Source organism: Macrosteles quadrilineatus, unplaced genomic scaffold, assembly GCF_028750875.1.
Source record: "Macrosteles quadrilineatus isolate MER2022 unplaced genomic scaffold, UCM_ALF_1.0 Scaffold_4__1_contigs__length_99947679, whole genome shotgun sequence".
Lineage (NCBI taxonomy): Eukaryota > Metazoa > Arthropoda > Insecta > Hemiptera > Cicadellidae > Macrosteles > Macrosteles quadrilineatus.
The window spans coordinates 6,391,118-6,416,841 of record NW_026542597.1 but is presented as its reverse complement, the minus strand read 5'-3'; the positions used below and the strand labels follow the sequence as shown (position 1 = coordinate 6,416,841).

At 37.3% G+C, this 25,724-nt stretch overlaps 1 protein-coding gene across 1 annotated transcript in view; it reads right to left on the bottom strand.

Moving 5' to 3' along the window:
- LOC128993576 (protein RCC2 homolog) overlaps window positions 1-25,724 on the bottom strand; it is a 68,373-nt gene that overhangs the window by 24,058 nt on the left and 18,591 nt on the right. The window contains exons 4-7 of the mRNA XM_054417553.1: window positions 13,898-13,986; window positions 11,078-11,192; window positions 6,570-6,733; window positions 5,486-5,666 (exon numbers count right to left, since the gene is read on the bottom strand). Of these exons, the coding sequence (XP_054273528.1) occupies window positions 5,486-5,666; window positions 6,570-6,733; window positions 11,078-11,192; window positions 13,898-13,986 (549 nt within the window). The remainder of the gene's footprint in view (window positions 1-5,485; window positions 5,667-6,569; window positions 6,734-11,077; window positions 11,193-13,897; window positions 13,987-25,724) is intronic.

Below are 25,724 nucleotides of genomic sequence, written 5' to 3'. Positions count from 1 at the left end.
AATATTTTGTCGTCTTGTAGTTCCAACTAAACTCACCAGGGTCGCAGAAAATTGAAAACAGTCCGAGGTAGGGAACCCCCTTAAAGTCACTTTGTAGTTCCCCTCTCTCACTCTGTAGTTCCCCTCGCTCACACTAATTCCCCTCGCTCACACCCAGTAAAAGCTATGTTTATCAAAAAATATTTTTTTTTTAAACCTGTTTTCAATTTCAACGCAAGAACCAATGATTGTTACACAGGTTTATTAGTTTTTTTATGAATTAAATAAAAATTTTACTTTTATTCTAAAATTTAACTTCTGTTTTGGTCTATTTGGTAAAAAATGGAGGTTTTTTTTAGATCAGCAACAATTACTTTTAATTAAATAACGTTTTTTAAATTTTTAATTGTTAGCTACAATTATAAACTTTTACTTAAAACTATAAATTTTACTATTTTTCTTTTTTTTTCAAGGGGGGGAGAAAAACGTGAGCGAGGGGAAAAAATGCATGACATCCTGAAAGAAAATTGTATAATTTTAACAAAAAATGTTAGAATTAAGCTCAGCCATCTTTGTTTTCTTATTAAGGGACATTTCTTAATAAGGGACATTCTTATTAAGGGATATTTCTTTTAATTTAATAAATAAATGATTGTAAAAAAAAATTTTTTTTGTTTTTTTTCCGATCCCCAAATTTGCCTTGAATTTGAGAACAACCCAGCAGCATTTTCCACTTTTATGTAGTTAGTTGCTTCTGACAGGGCAGGTTTAACCCATACGCGACCTACGCGGTCGCATATGGCGCCACGAAAAAGTGGCACCAACGGGACACAATTTTTTTCAGGATACAAAATTGGAAACAACTTTACTGACAAGTGAACAACTTAATTTTGTTTTTTTCTCTCAGAGTTCAAGTATCCAAAGCACCAAACCAAAGGCATTTATTCTGTTTGTACCAACAGCATTTAGAAAATGTGTATACTTGTACAGCACTTCAACTCAAGGACTCAAGGCATTGATTTGCAGTTTCGATTTGTAGTGAGCTGACGTTCGGCAGCGTACAGCGTGGCGCCCGTGGGTTTCATTTCATGACTCATGCTCGAGATAAGCGTGCAGCACCACAACAAGAAACTTCCCCCTCCCTTCTACCCCTGATCACTCTCCCATCCTAGAGCAGAGCACTACGTTGTTTTGTTTTGCACTCTTAGTTGTATACCGTTACTGTTTTTGATTATAATAGGCTTTATAAAAACTTATATTGTATCCAAATTATCCTGTAAAAACTGATTTCACATTTAGAAATACATTTTTAACTTTGGGTTTTGCTAAAGTGTATATCCCACTTATCCACAAGAATTTTTTAACCATCACATCTCCAATTTATTCTGCAATTTAGTAAAAGTGCAAAAATGTTAAATTTCTGTGAATAATAAACAGTATAGTTGAAAAAAGTCTCTAATTGCAAGTATTCTTCTAACCTAAACTTATAAAAAAGTTCTTCCCAAAAATTTCACAAATAGGGTTAAGTTATGTTCATGGGGGGGTGGGGTGGGGGGATTCTAGGTGGCACTGATTCGGATGTTCGCTTAACTCTGAAAAATTCCTAGAACCGGCCCTGGCTTCTGATCAGTAAACACTCACATCAATATACTTTGATTTCAAGCAGGCCAAATTTGAAATTTTGATATACAATATTGCACAGACACATTATTTGGGCATATTTTGTTCATCTTTAAGCACAGCTCTATTGGAGAACTGCTTACACTGTTAGTTACTAATTAGTAACCAACAGATACAACAAAGCAAATTTAAAAAAAGTTTTAAGTTGAACATCATGGAGCGGTGAAAAAACAAGAGTTTTCCTACAGATACAATACAATCACAGCACCAATCAAGAGATCAGCAACATGATTTTATGTGTAATTGCTTTTGCCGTAGTTGTACAGTAAAACCTCTTTTAACTGCCCCGTATGGTAAAATTAAAATTTAGCTAGGCAATAGGAGCTGGACAGATGGCCCAGCTTGGGCAATACAGCAGGAAGTGACACTAAATCTAATCTCATACCAAAGTTCAGAAAAGAATAGTCGATTATTATACAAAAACAAAATATAGTTTTAGTACATAGAAAAACTAAAATAATGCTAAAAACTATGTATTTATTTATTTATCAACTGCAATCCAATAATCCAATATGTGTTCTATACAAGGTGGTGGAATGTATAACTAACAGTCTAGATGTAAGATATTGACAAAAAGGAAGTTAATAAGGAATGGCTAAATTAAGGTGTGGAGACAAAAGACTAGACATAGATAACAAGGACAGATAAACTAATTAAATAAGAATAACAAAGACTGACAACTTATGCTATATAAATATGCTACAGAAATAACAACGATATAAACTATGGATCTGGTAACATAACAGCAAATATACTAGGCCTACTGTTGTAGATCTCTTTAAATCAAAATAGCTAGCTACAACTATAAAAAAAAGGTTATCCAAAACTAATTTGCCCTTTTATTTCAGTTTGTCCGGGTTTTACTGTGATTAACACTAGGCCTAATGAGATAGATAAGTCCATACATATACACTTATCCCAGTTTAATCATGTCGTTGACACAACATGGAATTCAATCTTCAAAACTTGCAAAAAAATAGATTTTATTGGTAAGAATTGGGGATGGACGGGATTGAATTTTTAGTTCGGGACGGGACGGGACGGGAATTTTATTTCCTTCCCGATTTTCGGGACGGGACGGGACGGGATTTTTTCTGTGCATAAAAAGAAAGTCTTGAGTATTGCAGTTACCAAAAAAGACATACAAAATCAATTTTTACCGTTTGTGGTACTGATCTATAAAAACCAAAAAAATGGGTAACAATATACCTATAGAAACTTGTGCCTCACGGTCACGGTGCGATCGTCGGTATGACTCGCGGTCACGGGATGAACGTCGGTATGACTCGCGGTCACGGCATGATCGACAGTATGACTCATGGTCACGGCGCGATCGTCGGCATGACTCCGCGGTCACGGCGCGATCGTCGGCATGACACCGCGGTCACGGCGCGATCGTCGGCATGACTCCGCGGTCACGGCATGATCGTCGGTATGACTCGCAATCACGGCATGATCGACAGTATGACTCACGGTCACGGCGCGATCGTCGGTAGGACTCCACGCGCGATCGTCGGTAGGACTCCACGGTCACAGGGTGATCGCCGGTATGACTCGCGGTCACGGCGCGATCGTCGGTAGGACTCCACGGTCACGTCTTGATCGTCGGTATGACTCCGCGGTCACGGCACGATCGTCGGTAGGACTCCACGCGCGATCGTCAGTAGGACTCCACGGTCACGTCGTGATCGTCGGTATGACTCATGGTCACGGCGCGATCGTCGGCATGACTCCGCGGTCACGGCGCGATCGTCGGCATGACTCCGCGGTCACGGCGCGATCGTCGGCATGACTCCGCGGTCACGGCGCGATCGTCGGTATGACTCCGCGGTCACGGCGCGATCGTCGGTATGACTCCGCGGTCACGGCGCGATCGTCGGTATGACTCCGCGGTCACGGCGCGATCGTCGGTAGGACTCCACGGTCACGTCTTGATCGTCGGTGTGACTCGCGGTCACGGTGCGATCGTTGGTCCAATAATCACGGTCACAGCGCGATCTTCGTTATGACTCGCGGTCACGTTGCGATCGTCGGCATGACTCCGCGGTCACGGCGCGATCGTCGGCATGACACCGCGGTCACGGCGCGATCGCCGGCATGACTCCGCGGTCACGGCGCGATCGTCGGTAGGACTCCACGCGCGATCGTCAGTAGGACTCCACGTCGTGATCGTCGGTATGACTCGCGGTCGCGATCGTGATCGTCGGTATGACTCCTCGGTCACAGGGTGATCGCCGGTATGACTCGCGGTCACGGCGCGATCGTCGGTAGGACTCCACGGTCACGTCTTGATCGTCGGTATGACTCCGCGGTCACGGCGCGATCGTCGGTAGGACTCCACGCGCGATCGTCAGTAGGACTCCACGGTCACGTCGTGATCGTCGGTATGACTCCTCGGTCACAGGGTGATCGCCGGTATGACTCGCGGTCACGGCGCGATCGTCGGTAGGACTCCACGCGCGATCGTCGGTAGGACTCCACGGTCACGTCTTGATCGTCGGTATGACTCCGCGGTCACGGCGCGATCGTCGGTATGACTCCGCGGTAACGGCGCGATCGTCGGTAGGACTCCGCGGTCACGGCGCGATCGTTGGTCCAATAATCACGGTCACAGCGCGATCTTCGTTATGACTCACGGTCACAGCGCGATCTTCGTTATGACTCGCGGTCACGTTGCGATCGTCGGTATGACACTGCGGTCACAGGGTGATCGCCGGTATGCCTTGCGGTCACGGCGCGATCGTCGGCATGACTCGCGGTCACGGTGCGATCGTTGGTCCAATAATCACAGTCACAGCGCGATCTTCGTTATGACTCGCGGTCACGTTGCGATCGTCGGTAGGACTCCACGGTCACGTCTTGATCGTCGGTATGACTCCGCGGTCACGGCGCGATCGTCGGTAGGACTCCGCGGTCACGGCGCGATCGTTGGTCCAATAATCACGGTCACAGCGCGATCTTCGTTATGACTCGCGGTCACGTTGCGATCGTCGGTATGACTCCGCGGTCACAGGGTGATCGCCGGTATGCCTTGCGGTCACGGCGCGATCGTCGGTATGACTCGCGGTCACGGTGCGATCGTTGGTCCAATAATCACGGTCACAGCGCAATCTTCGTTATGACTCGCGGTCACGTTGCGATCGTCGGTATGACTCCACGGTCACGTCGTGATCGTCGGCATGACTCCGCGGTCACAAGGTGATCGCCGGTATGACTCGCGGTCACGACGCGATCGTCGGTAGGACGATAGGTCGGTAGGTATTCTTTTTCGGAGTTTCGTTAAGTGAGGGCTCCACTACTGGTTGCCTGGGTTTTATATATAGTTTTAAATATATTGTATTTTAGCTATATAGCATGAAAGTATGGGATTTTTAGTTATATGTGACTCTATTCTGATGCTGCAATGTATTCATACGAATAAAGTTTATTTTGACTTGACTTGACTTGACTTGACTAGGACTCCACGGTCACGTCGTGATCGTCGTTATGACTCCGCGGTCACGGCCCGATTGTCGGTAGGACTCCGCGATCACGGCGCGATCGTCGGTAGGACTCCACGGTCACGGTGCGATCGTCGGTATGACTCGCGGTCACGGGATGAACGTCGGTATGACTCTCGGTCACGGCATGATCGACAGTGGCAAAATCGCCGACGATCGGACCAAATCCCGTCCCGAAAAATTCCCGAATCAAATGTAATCCCATCCCGATAATCGGGAATATTTTTTTTCCCGAAAAATTCCCGAAATTTCGGGACCCGTCCATCCCTAGAAGAATCTATTGCCTAATAAGTCTAGGCCTACTTAAGAATTCACTTAACACTTACTGAAGTCATTGATACAGATGCTAAAGCTGGAACCACAGTAGATGGATTTGATTCCCTTCCCCTGAGTTTCAAAAAACTTGATGTGCCTGGGCACTATTTCATCTTTAGGGTCTGAGTGACCCAAGCGTCCGTACCCTCCGAACCCCCAGGAGAACACTCTCTTTTTGGAGTCCAGGGCAATCTGTTTAACAGAACAAGGTTCAAGCTTTGGATAAAATACAAGGTAGTATTAAACATATCAAGGAGTTTCCAATCTCGTTCAATAATCACCAAACATTTAACACTTTCGCAATTTTCATAACCTTGAAGTGTACTAACATACAATGATCCCTAAAACCCCGACATTCGCCACCACTGGACATGGTTACTATGGTGATTGTACTACAAACTGGAATTTTGGAGTTTCTGCGGGTGGTTTTGCTATGTATTTTAGAAGAAAGTTAAGAACCAAATAGTCCAATGACGTGCTTCTATTTATTACACCATAAAACTGTTTTAAATATGAGAAATTTACAAAAATGCATTCAAATCAAATAAAAAATCAGGTTTATAAAACACCAAACTCCTTGGCTGTGTGTATCGTCACTGTCTGAAGCCAAGTTTGTGTTTAGCGCCAGCGGCTCAATAATCATAAAAGCTCACATTGAATGTAAAATAGATTAGTTCTCTTTTATCCCTCGTATTATTCTTAAGAACATGCTTTTTTTATGTCTGTGGTATTTAGTATGCATTTTTTACTTCTGATCAAAATCCAATTTGTTCACCACCAGTTCTGCACGTAGGAGCAAACATGTTAAAAATGTGCTCTAATTGTTTGGAGTCTGAACACTAATTACAAGCTTGATGAATTTAACAGGTTCAGTCCCAGCCGGCACACTCCTCCATATTAAGGTCTCTCTCCACATGGGAGTGAGTGTGTTAAGCTTCATATTTCATACACGAGATCTACAATTTGTGCAACAGAGACTAAATCTTGAAGAGTATTTGACAAGAAATGACAACCTAGAAAATCCTTTGTGGCACTGAAAATGCCGAACTAAAACTGAAAATTAATATCAACTAGACAATATAATTTGTATATTACCGTATGGTTGGTGCCGCAAGCAATGTCTCGAATGTCAACGTCCTGCATGGGAGTGACATGGTCCTTGTTCTTCTCAATGTAGTGCACCAACATCTTGGGAGCCTTCTCAAACTGGTAGTTCACCTTGCCTGAAGACTGGATGTACTCTCCAGTGGTGTTGTGGCCTGAAAAAGAGAGTATTATAACTAACTGTGCTTTAAAAATGTATAGCCCAGTTTCACTTGTTTATCAAAAGAACCCATCAAAGGATGATTTTAGCAATGCGCAAAATTGCTGCAGAAATATTTCAAGTCATGAAAAAAGTAGAATCCTCAAATTTTATTTTATTAGTATTATGGAGCCTACAAAACTTTGAAACTAGATGTTTGGGCACACACTCTTTATTGAAACATGTTCTGTCACTTGCCATTCTGAAAATAAAGACAACTAAGATTGTCATTATAGTAATAAAGTTGTATCGCACAGAATACTTTTCTAATAAAGTCCATTTTATTTTCAAGAAATTCAACTAATGTAAACATAAACCATAACAAACAATACTAATAATCAATACACAACAGCTGTTATGTCACATGCCCCTTTTTTTAGGAACAAAGTCTTTGTATTTTGTTGGAGGCTTGGAAGTTCTTGTAGGCCTTTTCTGCTGTACTTCCACAATTTCAGATTCTTTTCTCTTGCTGTCTTGAAAATTATGTCCGTATGCTGGCCTGAGGTGAACTCTGTTCCTCCTATAGGTCCCACCTTCGGTTTCAACAATATACGAGTTTGGCATTTCATGTTTCTTCAAAATTCTTCCTTGGACCCAATCTCTTTTCCCATTCTGTACATAAACAGCTTGATTGTCTTTAAGTTCCTTGAGACTGTGAGAATTCTTATCATAGTAATTCTTCTGTTCTACCTGTTTTTTTCTAAGAGTTTGAATTGTATCAGTAGTAGGGAAAAAGGGTTTGAGAACTTCTTTTGGTACTGGAATGACAGTTTTCAATAGTCTTCCCATCAACATCTGAGCAGGAGCTTTCAGATGATATTTGGGAGTGTTATTATAATCTACAACTGCTACATTCAAATCTCCTTTGGAATTCATAGTTTTTATAAGCATAGATTTTAGAGTTTGGATGGCTCTCTCTACCATTCCGTTTGATTTGGGGTAGTATGGAGAAGATGTTTCATGTTTTATCTGGTAATTATTCACATAGGCAGAAAACTTAACCCTCCGAGTGTCCCTTGTTTTGGCCTTAATGTCTGCATATTTTTTGCTCATTTGCAAGGTTTTATTAAAACGGATCTGAGAAGCTTGAAAACAATGTTAATTATACTGTTATATTTACCATTTTGTTTGGAAAATCATGGGCTTCAATATTATACATAAAACATAAGGAACATTAGTTTCAAAAAATTTTTTTAGGTAAAAAAAATATTTTGGGAAATTTTCAAAAAAAAAATAAGTTTGCGCTCAATGAAATTGTATAAATTATAGGCCTATAAATATTTGAAAATAGCCACTTTGTTCTAAATTTTATGAGGATTACAAATATATAATAATATAAGGAAGTAGATTTGCAAATAAATAAGTTATGGGCCAAAAACAGATTGCAGTACATAGCGTTTAGCTAAGAATGCATAGCCTAACCATAGCTAGGAATCTCGCTGATAGTTTACATCAATATCACTACCTACTTCTTCAGGATCATCAACCAGCCCTTCAAAATCACTTAAATCTTCTTATAATGCACCACGTATATCACTACTTTTGATTTTTAACACTAAAACAATGATAAACGTAATAAAACACATCAGTCATCGGTCCGAGGTTAACCAAGCTGTTTACAAATACGCACGTCAGCTGTCTGCTACAATATTTTCGGAACTAAAATGAAAAGCGCTTAGAGACAGACCTCCGGAGAAAGCTCTGAATCTGCCAAATAAAACGATACCTAACTCGATCCAGTTCAATCCGATTTTGTCAGTCATAGAGCCTTCGCCGTAAACAGTGTTTGTGAGTCAATGCATCGACACAAAACACTACACAAAGTGTGTTATGTATCGAAGCATCGACAAATAACACTCGGAGGGTTAAGGCTGTCAAAGGGAGGGCCATTATCCTAGTGGATCTTTTTGGCAATCCATGTGTTCTGAAGATTTGAGTTAAACTGCTGGTAACAGATTCAGCATTTGTTGTATTCATCTTTTCTCTAGTAATCAAAAGATTGAACAACATTATCTAAATTATCCCTATCTGTATCTTCTAGTTTGAAGTTATTAAAAATGTCCAAACAATCATTCCCCTTTAAACAAAGGAGTAAGGCAACTTTAGTTTTATCGGGCTTTTTAGATTTCTCAGTAGCTTCTAAATACAAAAAGAACTTTTGCTTGAATCTAGCCCATTCATCAAGTGTTCTTGTTCAAATCTATAACAACAAGGTGGTGGGGCTTTCAAATCCATAATGTGCTGTTCTAGGATGAAATAATAGCTATATGGTTTTATATTACCTTAATATTTTGACCGCTGCCACCAGTAATAAAGTTGTATCGCACAGAATACTTTTCTAATAAAGTCCATTTTATTTTCAAGAAATTCAACTAATGTAAACACAAACCATAACAAACAATACTAATAATTAATACACAACAGCTGTTATGTCACAATTATCACTGATGATAGCATCTAAGCCTATAGATTCCCATTTAAATTTCATGAAAAGTAATGCAATGTACAACTAATGAATGAGCTACAACATTACAACATTTGACATTTAGTAACATTTCAACAAATTTTTAAAATTAAAAACAGTTTTCAGAGTTGCAGTCTTAATGTTTGTATGAAAACACCCATATATTTTTAAACGAAATCCCAAAAAATACAGTTGAAATTTTAAAGATCATAGGTTAAGTCTACTACCAATTATTATTCTTTTAACATCAGTTAATTATATTAGGCCTAAGAGGTAGACCTACTCATAGCTCATGCCTAAATCACAAGTGACAGTATTAGGCCTACATAATAATTCAGAAAATTTCTGTTATAAGACAATTACAAATATTTACATCACATCTAGGGATGTGTCGATACCACTGATACTTGGAAATAAGTATCGGTATCAATTGTCAAAAACCCATACAGATTGGCTGCGATTGCCACGATCGTGCATGACTATTAAGACACTATCATAAATCTGGAAGACAATGACGATGCCTACATAACAGCAGGAGATGATCAGAATTATGCCACGATCGTGAAAGACGATGATAATGTCTACACGACCACGGGATATGTTTATGATTTTGCCACAATCGGCGAAGACGATGGTAATGTCCTCATGGCGGCAGGATATATTTAATATTTAACGTGGTCATGGAAGACGTTCGTAACTTTTACGTGACCCCCACGATAGTGATGTTTCCGTGACTGAGGAAGATATTCAGAATTTTTCAGAGATCAGGAAAGACGGTGATGATGATGTTCCACGACCTTGTTCTATTTGTTTTATTTTATACCCTCTTTTACCTTAGAAAGGGTATTTATTTCATGCATTTAGAAGAGTTTAACCTAATTAGCTTGTTAGGATTTCTCATTGCTGCATTATTTCTTTAGGCCTACTTGATAAACACCCCATTGAACCAAATTAAATTTGGAAGGACATAAAGACAGGGGTTGGTGTAGAATAACAAATCTATAAGTATAAAAGAGGATGTTTGTATATATATTTGTTTGTTTGTTTGGCAGGGATAAACTCGGACACCGCTCGACAGATTGTAATGAAACTTTCAGGCATTATTAAGCATTATTCAAGGAAGGTTTGTGTGAAGTTTGGTGCTGATCAGTCAAAAGGGCTCCGCCCCAGTGGCTCTGGAGTTTCCCATGTTAACCTTATGAGAAATGGAATAAATGAATCTTAACAGCTGTTTCAATTAAACAAGTTGGTTCTGTTCTATGATGTTCAATAGCATTAAAGTTACAAGGATTACCAACAGGGTGCAGCACTATTATTTCTTTTACATTTATGACAACAGCTAATTTGCAACCAAAAGGTAAATGAGCGTAGCGAACGAACTTCAACCTGGAGGCGAGTTAGCGTAGCGAACGAGCTAACCTGAAGGCAAGTGAGCGTAGCGAACGAGCTAACCTGAAGGCAAGTGAGCGCAGCGAACGAGCTCCAACCTAAAGGTGAGTGAGCGTAGCGAACGAGCACCAACCTAAAGGTGAGTGAGCGTAGCGAACGAACGTCAACCAGGACGTGATTGAGCCATGCGAACGAGATCATCTTGAAAATTAAACGTAACGGTACTTAAATTATAGTCAAAGGCATAATAAATAAAAAAATAATAGTCAAATAAATAAATAATAGTCAAAGGCAAGACAACGTCTGCCGGGTTCAGCTAGTCCATATATAAAATTGAGTAAAATCAAAACAAAATGGTATCGGTTATCGGTGTTGAGAATCAATAAACTTTGGTAGGCTAACAACACATCTCTGATTACAACATAAGTTTGAGATTCTTTTACATACCAAGTTGGCCATACTCAGGAGAGCCAAAAGAATACAAAAAGCCCTTGCAGTCCAAAATAACACTGAACTCAGCCCCGCAAGCAATCTTGACAATTGGAGGTCCCTTATATCTGATCTGCAATTATACAATACAAATAAACATTAGACCTAAAACTTAAGATTGTAAGAGAGTAAATCAGGCAACAGTGCTGAAATCTTTGTAAAATTTCTAGTGAATTTCAACCTAATCTAATCTAGTATGAAAATGTATAAAACCAGAATAATAATTATTGATTGTTGTTGGTCAACATTTGAAATCACAAGTTCTTATTAAAAATTACTAAGAAAGTAGAAGTTTTTAAAATCAATCAATGTTCTTGGTAGCCTTTGAGGAAATAGTATACTACGTTACTATTCCTGAAAATAGGTGTTTACCCGACGAGTGTGGTTGTTCCAGTCGTGCGAGACGAAGTCGAGCGTGGGATTACTATACGAGTCCGGTAAACACTTTTTGGACGAGTGGCGTACAATATTTTACGCCATACCTCTCTAAGCTAACTTAACAATACAAAATCTGTACAAATCCTTATGTATTCCCACCGACTAACAGACTAACAATAACTACTCATAACTAGAGGTTATTTTTTTGTTTATAACCACTCATTGCCAAATATAATATAATCAGCTGGTTGGTGTCCAGTAAAAACTGAAATGAAACCCAATTTGATTAAGCTGGCAGCAAACAGCTGCTTTCTGGACTCAATCCTTGTGTGGCAATTTTGTTAAAACTGTGTAGTGTGGCGTAAAATATTTTATGAGAAACCCAAACACATATTTTTTTATTTGTTAGTAAATTATTATTTTTGGTTTTTATAGTAGGGTTAATCTATTTAATTTACTAATTAGTTAAACAAACTATCTGTAGCCTATATGTCACTTTCAAAATATTCTATAACATATTGTAACTGAAACATTGTACAGTACACTCCCTATTATCCGGACTCCTCGGGACCGAGGCCAGTCCGGATAACGGTTTTTCCGGTTAAACCGACATCCCCAAAAACTTGTTAAAACAGAGCATTTACTGTGATATTCAACTTAAATTTAGGAGAACATTGTATTTATTCATGTGATAACTGGTCTCAAATCTTTCCCACGAGAACAGTTGTTTCAGGACCGCCCACTTCCTGCTGATCTAGTCCGGTTAAACCAATGTGCTGCTAAAAATTGTCCGGTTAAAGAGATGTCATTTCCGCCGAGTGTAGTCCGGTTAAACAGATGTCCGGTTAAAAGGTGTCCGGATAAGAGGGAGTCTACTGTATTGTAAAAAAAATGCTGAAAAAAATTCTTTAATTATGAAATATTGCCTAATCTAAATTAAAACAACGAAAGGGGTCCTGTAACAAATAAACAAATCCCTCCACCAGGGATTGCTAAAGAGTTAAAACATAGTGGAGCGGCTAGGCTAGAGTGAAGCAGATAACTTAGCTAAGAGTTTGTTTGCCGCCGATGGTAGCGGCGCTTCACATGCACATAGTGGAGCAGCCAAGGTAGCAAGTCAAGAGGCTGATTTAGCCTTCAGTACTTTTGAATATACATTATACCTGATTAATTCAACATAAAGGTGAACAAAATTGTGAAAATAGTGAAACACAGTAAAGTAACATACTATGATTCTATGACATATTAGGCCTATAGCTCAGATTAGGGAACAAATGTCTTTTGTCTGTTTTTATAGGCTACTAATATGTAGAACACATTGTAAAGATTTATTTATTTAGTTTAAAATTTTTATCTTTTTTAGCTCTTATACAAATTGGCATTAGTGGATAAAAGTGATTTCGGCACATTCATGGACTGTCAACAATCTCATCCACATAACAAAGGATTCAAAAATATTATAAAACCAGTTCAACATAGGCTTCAAATCTTTCATTTATCTCCTCAGTAGCCAAAAATAATCAACAAATTACCCACTGAGATTAAAAAACATTGCCTCAGTCTCTAAATTTAAATTACCTTTAAAAGGTTTTCTTTTGGAGAGAGAATTTTACTCACTAGAAGAATATCTGCAAGTTGTGTATAGCCTATTTGAAAGATATTACTTCTCCCATTAGTTCTTATTGATTGCATTATCTATTTTGTATTTTATCATTTAGATTTGTCAATGTAGTATTAGACTTTAAGACAAATCACCTGTCGTGAGAATTTAATGTGATGATGTTAAATAAATCAATAACCATTCATTAATAAATAAATAATGCATTTAAATAACAAATAATTAACTGCATAACATTTCTAATTCTAATTTTTTGGGTAAAAAAGAAAACAAATATTGGGTATAACTTATATACATTACATAACATATACGCCCTTAAGGAGAACACTGTACCTTTATGACAAGAATAATTACACGTTATAATTTCAAATATTGTAACAACATTAGTTCTGATTCCAAACAGGACGGCGGCATTTATTAACTGACAAAATAACACTAGATTTAAAAAAACAATTTTACTGCTAAGGTTCGACCCTTGTTCAAACCCTCAAAGTAAAGAAATGTGGGTAGAATATTGGAGCCGAGAGGTTAGCGTACGTCCCCATGGGTAGCAGCTACGCTCTCTGCTCCACTATGTTTTGACGTACCTACTTACAACTATGATTTAAAATCCGCTGCACTCTAGCCACGCCACTCAACTATGTTTTCACTCTAACTTAAACTTACTTGATTATCAAATGACAACATTTTTGACGCAATTCTATGTACTAATTTCATGAACAATAATGAAATAAAGAATGTTTGAATTGAATTGAATTGAATTGAAAATATCAGCTACTTACCCTTGTGGGTTTCTCCACCATTTGGACAGTGCTTCCCACCCCGCACTGGCCCTTGAGGTTGTCTCCACAGGCATAAACATGGCCACGATCTGAAAACATTTCTTGTATTAGTGACCTACACTCACAAACTACGCTGGGAATCACCAACAAAAATATTTAGCACAACAGTTTATGAAAAACATTTGTTAACAATCTCCATATCTAAAGAAGTAACATTCAAATTCAAATTATCTTTATTTATATTATGTACAAAACGTACAATAAATAGTGTCAAGCTTATAATTACTATGTACAAATACTTAACCTAAACAAAAAATACAGAAAATAAAACTATCTATAGCTGTATACATTCATAAAAAGTTCATCTATTGAGTAGATGGGTTTTTCTATCAAAAATTCTTTAAGTTTTTGTCTAAACTTTTTTTTATCCTTAATATCTTTTATTTCATTTGGTATTAACTTTAAAAACTGTACACCGGCATATGAGGGCTTATTTTTATACATTTCTAAGTTGGGTTTTGGTAGAACTATATTATTTTTGTTTCTAGTGTTGTATTGATGGGTTTCACAATGAGTTTTAAATTTTTCCTGGTTATTTTTTACATGTACGATACATTCCAGTACGTACAAACTAAACACAGTTAATAGTGTAACAATTTTATGAAATTTGTATTTTAAAATTTTGTCATTTAGTAAAGCAGTTAACTTATTAGTTTTGTCAAGACGTGATGTAAGCCTGCAACCACCGTGAGCTCTCTGATTGGCTGTTCAGGGTTCGATCCTATGAAAAGATAGTCAGAGTGCCTACGTCACAACCGAGCTTATAAAAGGGGTCGGACCACGTGGCCCGCTCTCATTTGGTCAGTGTAGTAGTTATGTATAATGTGAATTGCTTAGTGCACATAGTCCCCTTTGTGGGTAAGTCTTAGATTTAATTTTTACAATATTATTCCATTCATTGTTGTGAGTACGGAGGGTGCAGGCAGGCAGTGATCTTTTTATTTAATAATTTTCAGCTTTATGAAAGAATTTACTTTGGCCCTTCAGGCAATTAAAAATATCTTTTGTTTTTAGGGTTCAACTACCAGAGAGCAAAATGTCAATAAATGGGAATGAAATTAAAAGACTATTGATTATTTACAAGAACCAAAACCTGAATAGTTAAATTTCTGTGTGAATACAACTATACAAGAACACTAAAAATAATTTGTACTGGTTTAAAAGACATTTTAAGTAAAACGGTACAAATTAAATGCGCAACTCTGCTTACTACCTAGTATATCTAGTTATTACAAAAGAAGATGTGTTTTAAAGTGTATAAACTGGACTAAGTGCATTTTGTGTCCAAAATGGGTGCACACGTGGACCTTTTAATTAAAACAGAACTTGAATATGAACTTACAATTAGGAATGTTAAACTAGAAACTAATCAAACTGTTGCAGACCTAAGAAAGCGATTACGTTCTGTTTTAAAATTAAATATTGAACCAAGTGCGTATAATATAGCTAAAAAGGTAGTTATAAACGATGAAATAAAGACAATTAAAGTAGCTTTAGAAGAGTTAAAGTTAAAAATAGAAGAATGTGGAAAAGAGAAGAGGGTAGTAGATTCGTTGAGATGTAAAGCCAAGATTAATCATTACAAACTAAGGTTAACTGTGTTATCTAGTTTCAAAGTTAACGATGAACAAAAGAAGGATATTCAGCAGTTGGAAGTAGTCTTATCAGAATGTGAAACAATGTTTGGTTTAGTTGAAGTAGATAAAGACCTTGAATCTAGGATAGAACGTAGATTAAGCGATTCTTTTGCCGAGGACGAAGAAATTGAACAGAATGTAATGTCTAAATTGAATATTTCTAATGAAGCTAATGAGAGGCCCCATTGTAATGAACAGTTAAATATGTACGCTAAACTCCCCAATCCTGTTGAGAGACATTTGAAAAATGTAAAATCTTGTGATGGTCTCGAAGCTAGGGAACTTCTAAACTTTATTAAAGTCATGCTGAAACTTAAAAAAGAATCCGAGCTCTCAGACTTCCAAATATTAGATGTAATACTAGGCTACACAACAGGACCGCTGTACAGTAAAATTGTAGAATTTAAGCAGTTAGGCCACTCAATTGAAGAAGTACATAATCTATTGTTAAACTATTTTGTACCTCTAGGGTTAAGAGAAAACCTGAAAAGAGAACTAGTAAATAGACCACAAAAGCATTACGAGCCTCTAAGTTGTTACATTTTAGAAATCAGAGAAAATTCTAAACTGTTGAATTGTTTGTATTCTGAACTTGACATTGTCAAACTAATTATAATTGGTTTGAATCAATCAACTAGAAGCCGTCTTGCATTAACAGAAACTCCCACTAGTTTTAAGGAACTAGAGTTATTGTGTGTACATGAGCAGAATGTTGCCTATGAGGATACGCGAAGAGGCAGTTTAAGGTCTAGTCCAGGTAATCATGGTAAACCGGTTTGGACACATAATACTAATGCTACTAGAAAGTGTTACTATTGTGGTATGTATGGTCACATGGCGAGGGAGTGTAGGAAACGCATTAATAACCCATCACGCACTCGAGATCAAAATACTCATTCAAGTCAAATTCACTATTCCAAAAATGGTCCGCCAAAAAACGCGTGATGAGGGATGGACCCGTTAAGGCTCCAATCAGGGCTCCATCCCATGGAAACATTCACAAGGGGAACAGTAATAAAAAGATTGGTAGAAGTTTGAACTTACTTGAAAGACGCAAGTTTAAGAAACAATCTAAATTTAAAGCAAATCAATTTGAGCTAAACAATAATGATTGGTTAAACTTAAAGATTGACACTAACTGTAGTAATGGGTTACCTACACTAAAGGCTGAATTTTCTTATAACTGTATAGAAAATGCTTTGATTGATACGGGTAGTAGTATTAACTTAATAAGTGACAGAATGCTTAGTAACTTACAATCAAAAGGTTTAGTTAAAAAGGTTTACAATTCTGAAGTCGAGTGTAGGTCAGCTAATAACACAAATGTAAATATTCTGTGTTATTGTGAAGTAAAGATAAGAATACACAGATATTCTTGGTGGAGTGTAAAATTCTTTGTAGGTCAGAATCTAACTTGGAATGTAATACTAGGGAGTGAGTTTATCAAGAAGTCTGGTATGATTATAGATCTAAACAATGATTGCTGTCATTTTAAGTTTGATAAAGAGTGTAAAGTCGAGTTTGTTTGTAATTCAAACAAGGTTGTGTGTAATATCAATGAAAATGTACAAGTAGGGTTGTATAAAGCTAAGGAGGATGTAGCTAAACTAATTGCTAAATATCCTAATGTATTTACAAACAAGATTGGAGAAGGTTTAGACTTTGAATTCAAGCTTAAACTTAAAGATGATATACCAGTATCCCTGAAAACTTATCCATTATCCCCTCCTCGTATGATTGCCATGAAAGAAATCCTAGATGACCTACTTTCCCAAAACATAATAAGACCTTCACTATCTCCCTATGCAAGTCCTACCTTCTTAGTAAAAAAGCCTAATTCTGAGAAATTTAGACTTGTAATTAACTACAGTCAGTTAAATAACAAAATAGAAAGAGTCAACTATCCTATTGGAGATTGTAATCAGATATGTCAGTATTTACAGGGTTGTACATATTTTACAGTACTTGATTTATGTAATAGCTTTCATCAGATCAAGTTGTGTGAAGAGAGTAAGCATATAACTGCATTCACAACACCTTTCTCAAGCTATGAATGGAACAGAATCCCTTATGGATTACATTTAGGGTCTGGTTTATTGAGTTCATATTTGAACAAAGTTTTTGATGGAATTCAGTACTCTTATGTAATTAATTTTGTAGATGATGTCATTGTGTTTTCTAAAACATATGAGGAACATATCAAACACTTAGACGAAGTTTTGTCTAGGCTTAGTAAACACAATCTAACTGTCAACCCACAGAAAGTAAAGTTTGTATTTAAGGAGATTAAGTATTTAGGATTTTTAATCTCTAAGGATACTATGTCGATTGATCCAGATAGAACGCAAGCAATTAGAGATTGTCCTGCTCCTAAAGATGCTAAAGAAGTTTCTAGGTTTATTGGAATGGTATCTTACTTTTCATCTTTTATACCTAACTTTTCTGAGATTGCAAGTCCACTTAATGAATTAAGAAAGAAAAACAAACAGTTCATATGGTCTGACGAATGTGATGCTAGTTTTCATAAGCTTAAAGATAGTGTTGCAAATCCACCTGTATTAGGTATACCTGATTATAGTAAGCCTTTCACGCTACATTGTGATGCAAGCGATAAAGCCTGTGGAGCCTGTTTGCTTCAAAACTTTGGTGATAAAATGAAACCTATAGCTTACTATTCAAAAAAGTTTAATGATGCAGAGAGATGTTTATCTGTATACGAGAAAGAAGCTTTATCGGTTGTGTGTGCGATAAATAAGTTTAGATCTTATCTAGAAATTCAGCCTTTTACTCTCAAAACAGATAATAGTGCTTTAGCATGGGTATTGTCAAACTTTAGGAAACTAGGAAAAATCGGGCGTTGGTGTGAAGTAATGCTTAGTCTTCCTTTTACTATAGAACATATCAAGGGTAAAGATAACGCCATAGCAGATTATTTGTCGAGAATCTTTAGTACTGTCAATGAATCTGAGAAAGTTGAGTTTAGTAGTGTTGTAAATAATGATTCTAGGCTAAAGAAACCTGTAAATAAGCGTAATGAGAGTAATGAGAGCTCAATCCGAGACTTAGGCATTATAAAGTCAATAAATGCTATTAGTGACTTCCCAGTAGCGTATACCGACTTTAAAGTGCACCAAGAAGCAGACTGTGAACTTAAACAAATAATTGAGAGCATTGAAAAGGGTGAAAACAAACTGTGTTTTTATTTAAACAAAGGAGTTTTAATGTATAAAAAGAGGGAGTGTAGTTCACCAAAAGTTTATTTGCCTAAAACTCTAATAGACATGGTGTTTAAATATTTCCATAACTCTTTAGCAGGAAGCCACATGGGTAGCTTAAAAACTATTCAACGAGTTACTCAGTATTTTTACAGACCGAATTTGGTTAAAGAAATACGACAACGAGTTGCAGATTGTGACATGTGTTACCAAGGTAAACCAGCTCAGAAGGTTTACAATGGACCATTGATCTCGAGTTTCTCTAAAGGTGTAATGGACAGGTTGTACATTGATGTATTCGGACCACTTGTTAGAGGTAAGGCAATGAATAAAAATGTGCTAATAATGGTTGATGACTGCAGTAAGTATGTGTGGATTGTACCCATTAGAGATGCAACATCCTCAACTATTATAAACGCATTAGAAAATATTGTTTTCAAGAACTTTTCTTTGTGCAAGGAAATAGTGACAGACAATGCTAAGTATTTTACTAGTAATCAAATCAAAAACTATTTATTTAATAAGGGTATATTGCAAAAAACAATTACGCCTTATGTACCTAGGAGCAACAAATCAGAAAGGTATTTGAGAAATTTAAAATCAATTTTTCAGATATATTTTCATGACAGACAGAATAGTTGGGATAGAAATCTTTCTGAAATACAATTAGCAGTTAATTCAGCTGTTAATGAGTCTACAAACTGTACACCTTTTGAGATTATGTTCAACAGGCCTCCTAATTTAACACTAACTAACATGTGGAAGTTAAACGATTTGATTGATGACAAACAAATCAAATCTAATGACATTGCTACCAAGCTTACAAAAGTAGTAGAAAATCTTAAAAAGTCTGTAAATAAAAATCTTGCTCGTGAAATGTATAATGATAAGAATTCACAACATCCTTTTAAAAAGGGCAGTATTGTATTTGTCAAAACCTATCATTTAAGTGACAAAAGTAAAAACTTCATGCAGAAAATGGCTTTAAGGTTTGATGGACCGTATAGAATAATATACTTCATAACCGAAGTTACTTGTTTGGTTCAAAAGCTCAATGATTTAAGTATTGTTAAGAGGTGTCATATTTCACAGTTGAAGTTAAAGAAATGAAGTTTGCAGGGATGAGTAAATCAATGATCAAAAGCTATGTCTGTTATTGTATAGCTGAGTTTGTAAATATGTAAATATGTTAGTATAAGATTTTTATTCAAACTTGTTAGACTTAAGAAATGAAATTCATGATTTTATATGCTAGCATTTATGTGTATTTTCAGAATGTTGCAACTAATCCTTTCTAGGTACAGGTTTTTAAATAATTGCTTAACCGTAATAAACCTGAAGTTAAAAGGATTTATGAATGATGTCCAATGGGGAAAATGATTATTAGTATGTATACTAAACGACAAGAGGTGTAAGTCGTAAGTATGGTGGTAATGAAAAAAGATTATGGTAATCAATTTTAATAGAAATTGATGATTGACTTTGTGTCTAATTATATCTTTTGAAATTGTTATTTTGTTTTGTTAAAGTAAAAAAAAATGGTTTGTATTTTGTTTAATGGAGTAATTTTGCTGTCAAGAAAGCTGCAATTCATTATTTATATTTAGAGTTTTGAATAATGTGTTTTATTTTACGTTACAGTGCAAAGTTTTAATATTTTACTGTAACATTTTAAAGTAACGATGTGAGAATGTTGGTTTGCAATAAAACAAGAAAAAGTAAGATCATTGAAGAGAGATAATGAGATTTTATTAGGTCAATAAATGGTTTAAGATAACAATCACCTGCTTAGATTGAGTAATACCTTGTTATGGATATCCAAAATACTACACAACACTTTACACTGCACTTTGACACTTCGTACTTCACTAACACTTCACTCACACTTGCACTTACTTCACTTTTTACGAGACTTTTTCACTAGAACGTAACTCAATGCGCGCACGACTTTCACTACAAACTTTTGACAAAAAACAAGAAATTTGGGTATCCTGATTTGTCTTGCAGCTGTTATCTATATTTATATTACTAAACCTCATTATTAAAAAAATGTTTGGAATTTTGTTGCATGTACTTCCTATAAGTTGACCTGGGTCAGGGTTTGCAAGGACCGTTCCAGTTCTCCCTAATCTTGACCGCTTATCTCTGTTATCGCCAAGAGTAAAGACTGCACATTGAAGGATGATCCCGTGTCCTAAACCAAGTCTGGCGAAGAATGAGCAATTGTTCACATTGTTATTGTTAACATTTTATTACTTATGATGTAAAAGTTTTTGATTTATTTTGATATGTAATTTAATTTCTTGGTATGTGAGTTTGAATTTGAAATGTTAAACTTGTAAAGAAATGCCAAAATTTTGTTTTTTGGGGGGAAATTTGTAACAATTTTATGAAATTTGTATTTTAAAATTTTGTCATTTAGTAAAGCAGTTAACTTATTAGTTTTGTCAAGACGTGATGTAAGCCTGCAACCACCGTGAGCTCTCTGATTGGCTGTTCAGGGTTCGATCCTATGAAAAGATAGTCAGAGTGCCTACGTCACAACCGAGCTTATAAAAGGGGTCGGACCACGTGGCCCGCTCTCATTTGGTCAGTGTAGTAGTTATGTATAATGTGAATTGCTTAGTGCACATAGTCCCCTTTGTGGGTAAGTCTTAGATTTAATTTTTACAATATTATTCCATTCATTGTTGTGAGTACGGAGGGTGCAGGCAGGCAGTGATCTTTTTATTTAATAATTTTCAGCTTTATGAAAGAATTTACTTTGGCCCTTCAGGCAATTAAAAATATCTTTTGTTTTTAGGGTTCAACTACCAGAGAGCAAAATGTCAATAAATGGGAATGAAATTAAAAGACTATTGATTATTTACAAGAACCAAAACCTGAATAGTTAAATTTCTGTGTGAATACAACTATACAAGAACACTAAAAATAATTTGTACTGGTTTAAAAGACATTTTAAGTAAAACGGTACAATAGTTTCAAATTGACAAAATGTTGCTTTACAGACTCGTTATAATCTAGATTTAACATTATTCTTATTGCCTTTTTCTGTAAAACAAGTATCTTATCTAAATTTTTCTGGGAAGTGCCTCCATACACTACTATTGCATAAGATATATGTGATTGGATATGGGCATGAAAAACTATTTTTAATGTTGCTAGGTCACTTAAATAAAACATTCTTTTCAAGGCATAGATTCCAGAATTTACCTTACGCACAATGCTTCCTACATGATGATCCCACCTAAGACATTCATCAATATGGATACCTAAAAATTTTGTACAATCAATTTGATTTATTGTGTTTTTGTCAATAAAAATATGAGGGCTACACTTGTTCTGCTTAGTGCTGAAAGAAATAAAATTAGTTTTTTTTACCTGGTAGATAGAGTCCAGATTAGCCTTGATTACACATAAAACACATGACACAACACAGAAAAACTTAATATTTCGTCCCAGTTAGGGACTTCATCAGAAGGGAGAAGAAAGAAAACTGGCAGTTACAGTTCAAATTCAAAAGTTCCACAATAGTGTTGCCAACTGTTGTTTAAAATTAAATGAAAATTCCTGTTGTTATGTACATCTATATACACATACACTCCTATATATACATATGGTGGTTGATTTTTATAAAAATGAAGCTAGCTGAGGGAAGGGTTGGGTGAATTATCTGATGTTAAGGTTAGGAGGGTTTCTGGAATCAGTGATGTATTGGTAGGCTAGTTCCCACCTTCTGAGTAGGGAGCTGTTACATTAGTCTTTGGGGAGGGATTTTATGGCTTTTGTGGTGAAACATGTATCAAAGTCTAAGTTGTGGTTTGCTGCATGTATTGCAATGGGTTTGTATTTGTTTGTTTTAACATCCTGTCTATGTCCATTCATCCTTTTCCTAAGAGTTTGGGTGGTTAGGCCTATATCCTATATTCCTATGGCCTATATTCCTATGGTTATTGAGCTTGACAGAGTTTGCATTGTAGTTGGTAGATCAGGTTTTTGCTATTGCATGTTATGTGGTCTTTTATTTTGTACTCTTTGTTGTACGATGTGCTGGTGAAGGTTTCTGCAGGAATGTTGATGCCACAGGTCTTGCATTTGGTTTCATTGCATGGGTAGGAACCTGGGGGCAGTCTTGGAGGTGGTTCAACGGACGGGTCGGGTAACTCGGGATGGACTAGGATGGTTTTTAGATTGGCAGGTTGTCTGTAGACTATGGTGGGGGGTTTTTGGAAGAGATCTTTGGTCTGGGTGGAGCTTCGAAGCATGTTGTAGCCGGTTTTCAAAAGGTTATTGAGCCTGTTGAGACCTGGGTGGTAAGTAGTCACCAGGTTGACATCGTAGGTGGTTTTGGTTTTCTTAGGTGGATTGTCAGTAGCATTTTGGGTCGCTTTTATTTGCGAAGAGACTGTTTGTGTCGGGTATCCTCTATTTTCAAAAGCAGTTTGGAGTTGTTTGTTGTAAGTTATCAGATTCTTCTTGTCGGAGTTTATTCGTTTCCCTCTTAAGGCAAGACTGTAGGGTAGGGAGCGTTTGGTGTTGTTGGGATGGCAGCTGTTATAGTGTAGGTACTGTTGGTGGTTGGTGGGTTTGGTGTAGACAGATGTGGAGATTGAGCCATTTTTCAGTTCCACCATGACGTCAAGAAAGTGAACCGCAGTTTCAGATAACTCCCAAGTGAATTTCTGTTGTATTAAGTCTGTTCTTTTTATCATGTGTTTAAATATGTTTGTTGTCAGATGTTTTTGTATATGACATTTTTGTGTATGTTTTTCAGACACGACGAGTGTCTTAGGGCCGTTCTAGAGAGAGTGCAAGCTAATGGAATCACCTTGAATAAGCAGAAGTCGGAGTTCTGCAAGAAGACTGTGGACGGAATCAAGCCTGATCCAAGCAAGGTACAAGCGATTGTGGACTTACCAGCTCCAAGAAACGCTAATGAAGTACAAAGATTCATGGGCATGATCACTTTTCTGGCAAAATTTATTCCGAACCGCAGTGAGATTTTGGAGCCAATTACGAGCTTGTTAAAGACTAAAAACGATTTCTTTTGGGGACCAGCTCAAGAAAACGCTTTTGTCACAGTAAAACAGATTTTATCATCAGAGCCATGTTTGACTGTTTACGATCCGCAAAAACCCTCGATTCTTTCTTGCGATGCTTCAAAAAAAGGTCTTGGAGCGGTTTTACTTCAAGTTGGAGGAGAAAACAAGAAACCTGTGGCATATATATCTCGGACTCTAACGCCTGCTGAAGAAAACTACAGTAACATTGAGAGAGAAGCGCTTGCGTGCACATGGGCAAGTGACCGTTTGAAATGTTTCCTGATGGATAAAATGTACACAATTGAGACCGACCACAAACCGCTTGTCTCAATTTTCAAAACACAAAATTTGGACGAGCTCTCACCGAGGCTACAGCGGTTCCGAATGCGTATGATGAGATACGATTATCGCATGACCTGGACCCCAGGAAAAGACCTTGCCATAGCAGATCTACTATCAAGAAGTCCTATTCCGGCTGACGAAGATGGCGAATTGACCGAAGAAGTGGAAGCCTTCGTCCACGAAATCAGTCTGATTAGTATAAACACTACAGATGAAAATGTGACAAAGGTACTTCACTCACAAATGAGAGATCCAATCTGTGCACAACTTAAGTTACAAATTTTAGACGAATGGCCTGTAAAATCAAGTTTACCTAATGAGATTCAAGAGTACTTTAATGTGAAAGACGAGTTAAGTTGTATTGATGGGCTATTGCTTCGAGGAACTCGGATGATAATACCTCAAGAACTACGAGCGGAAATGCTCGAGAGGCTTCACAGAGGACACTTGGGAATCACAAAAACAAGGAAACGTGCTTTGGGAACCATGTGGTGGCCTGGAATTTCTCAAGAAATAGAAAGGAAAATCAAATCGTGTCCAGTGTGTATTCAGAACTCAACTAATCACAGTGAACCATTGATTCCGAGAACTGTCCCGGATTACCCGTGGCAAAATGTGTCTGTTGACTTGTTCAAACACGAAGACAAGTGGTATATGGTTATCGTGGATCACTACTCAAGATACTTTGAAGTCGAGGAAATGCATCGAATGAGGGCTTCAGATGTGATTTGGGTTTGCAAAACCACATTTTCACGTTTTGGAATTCCTCAACGTGTTTATTCAGATAGTGGGACACAATTTCACCATATTGACTCAAGTGAATTTAAATTGTTTGCAAAGGAGTGGGGGTTCTCCACATTCAGAAGTAGTCCCCACCACCATCAGGGAAATGGGGCAGCTGAAGCAGCTGTGAAAGTAGCAAAAGGGCTAATGAAGAAAAACAAGGATAAATTTCAACTTGCCCTACTTTCTTACCGGACCTCACCTCTTGAAACCGGCTTTTCCCCATCTGAACTTATGTTTGGAAGGAAATTAAGAGACAATCTTCCATCTACTTTGGTTGGAAATCCTGTGGAAAATAAGAATTTTCTTGAGAGGGAGAATAAGTACCAGAATAAGTACAAGATACAATTTGATAAACGACATGGAGCGAGTGGTTTAAGTGAATTAGAAGTTGGAAGCATGGTATGGATCACAGATCTACGTCGACACGGTAAGGTAGTCAGGAAATTGAACGAACCACGTTCCTACCTTGTGGAAACTGACAAGAGAACTATTCGCCGAAACAGGAAGTTCTTAGTTCCTGCACCGTACTACGGAGGAGATGGAATTCTTTCAAACTGTTCATCCATGGTCCTTAATCGTCCATGCAACTCACGTGATCGTCCAGGAGCTGGCACAGTAACCCGTTACGGAAGGTCCATTAAGAAACCGAGGCGGTACTGAGGTTCATAAAGATGTGGACATCTTGAAGCGGGATGTTGTATTAAGTCTGTTCTTTTTATCATATGTTTAAATATGTTTGTTGTCA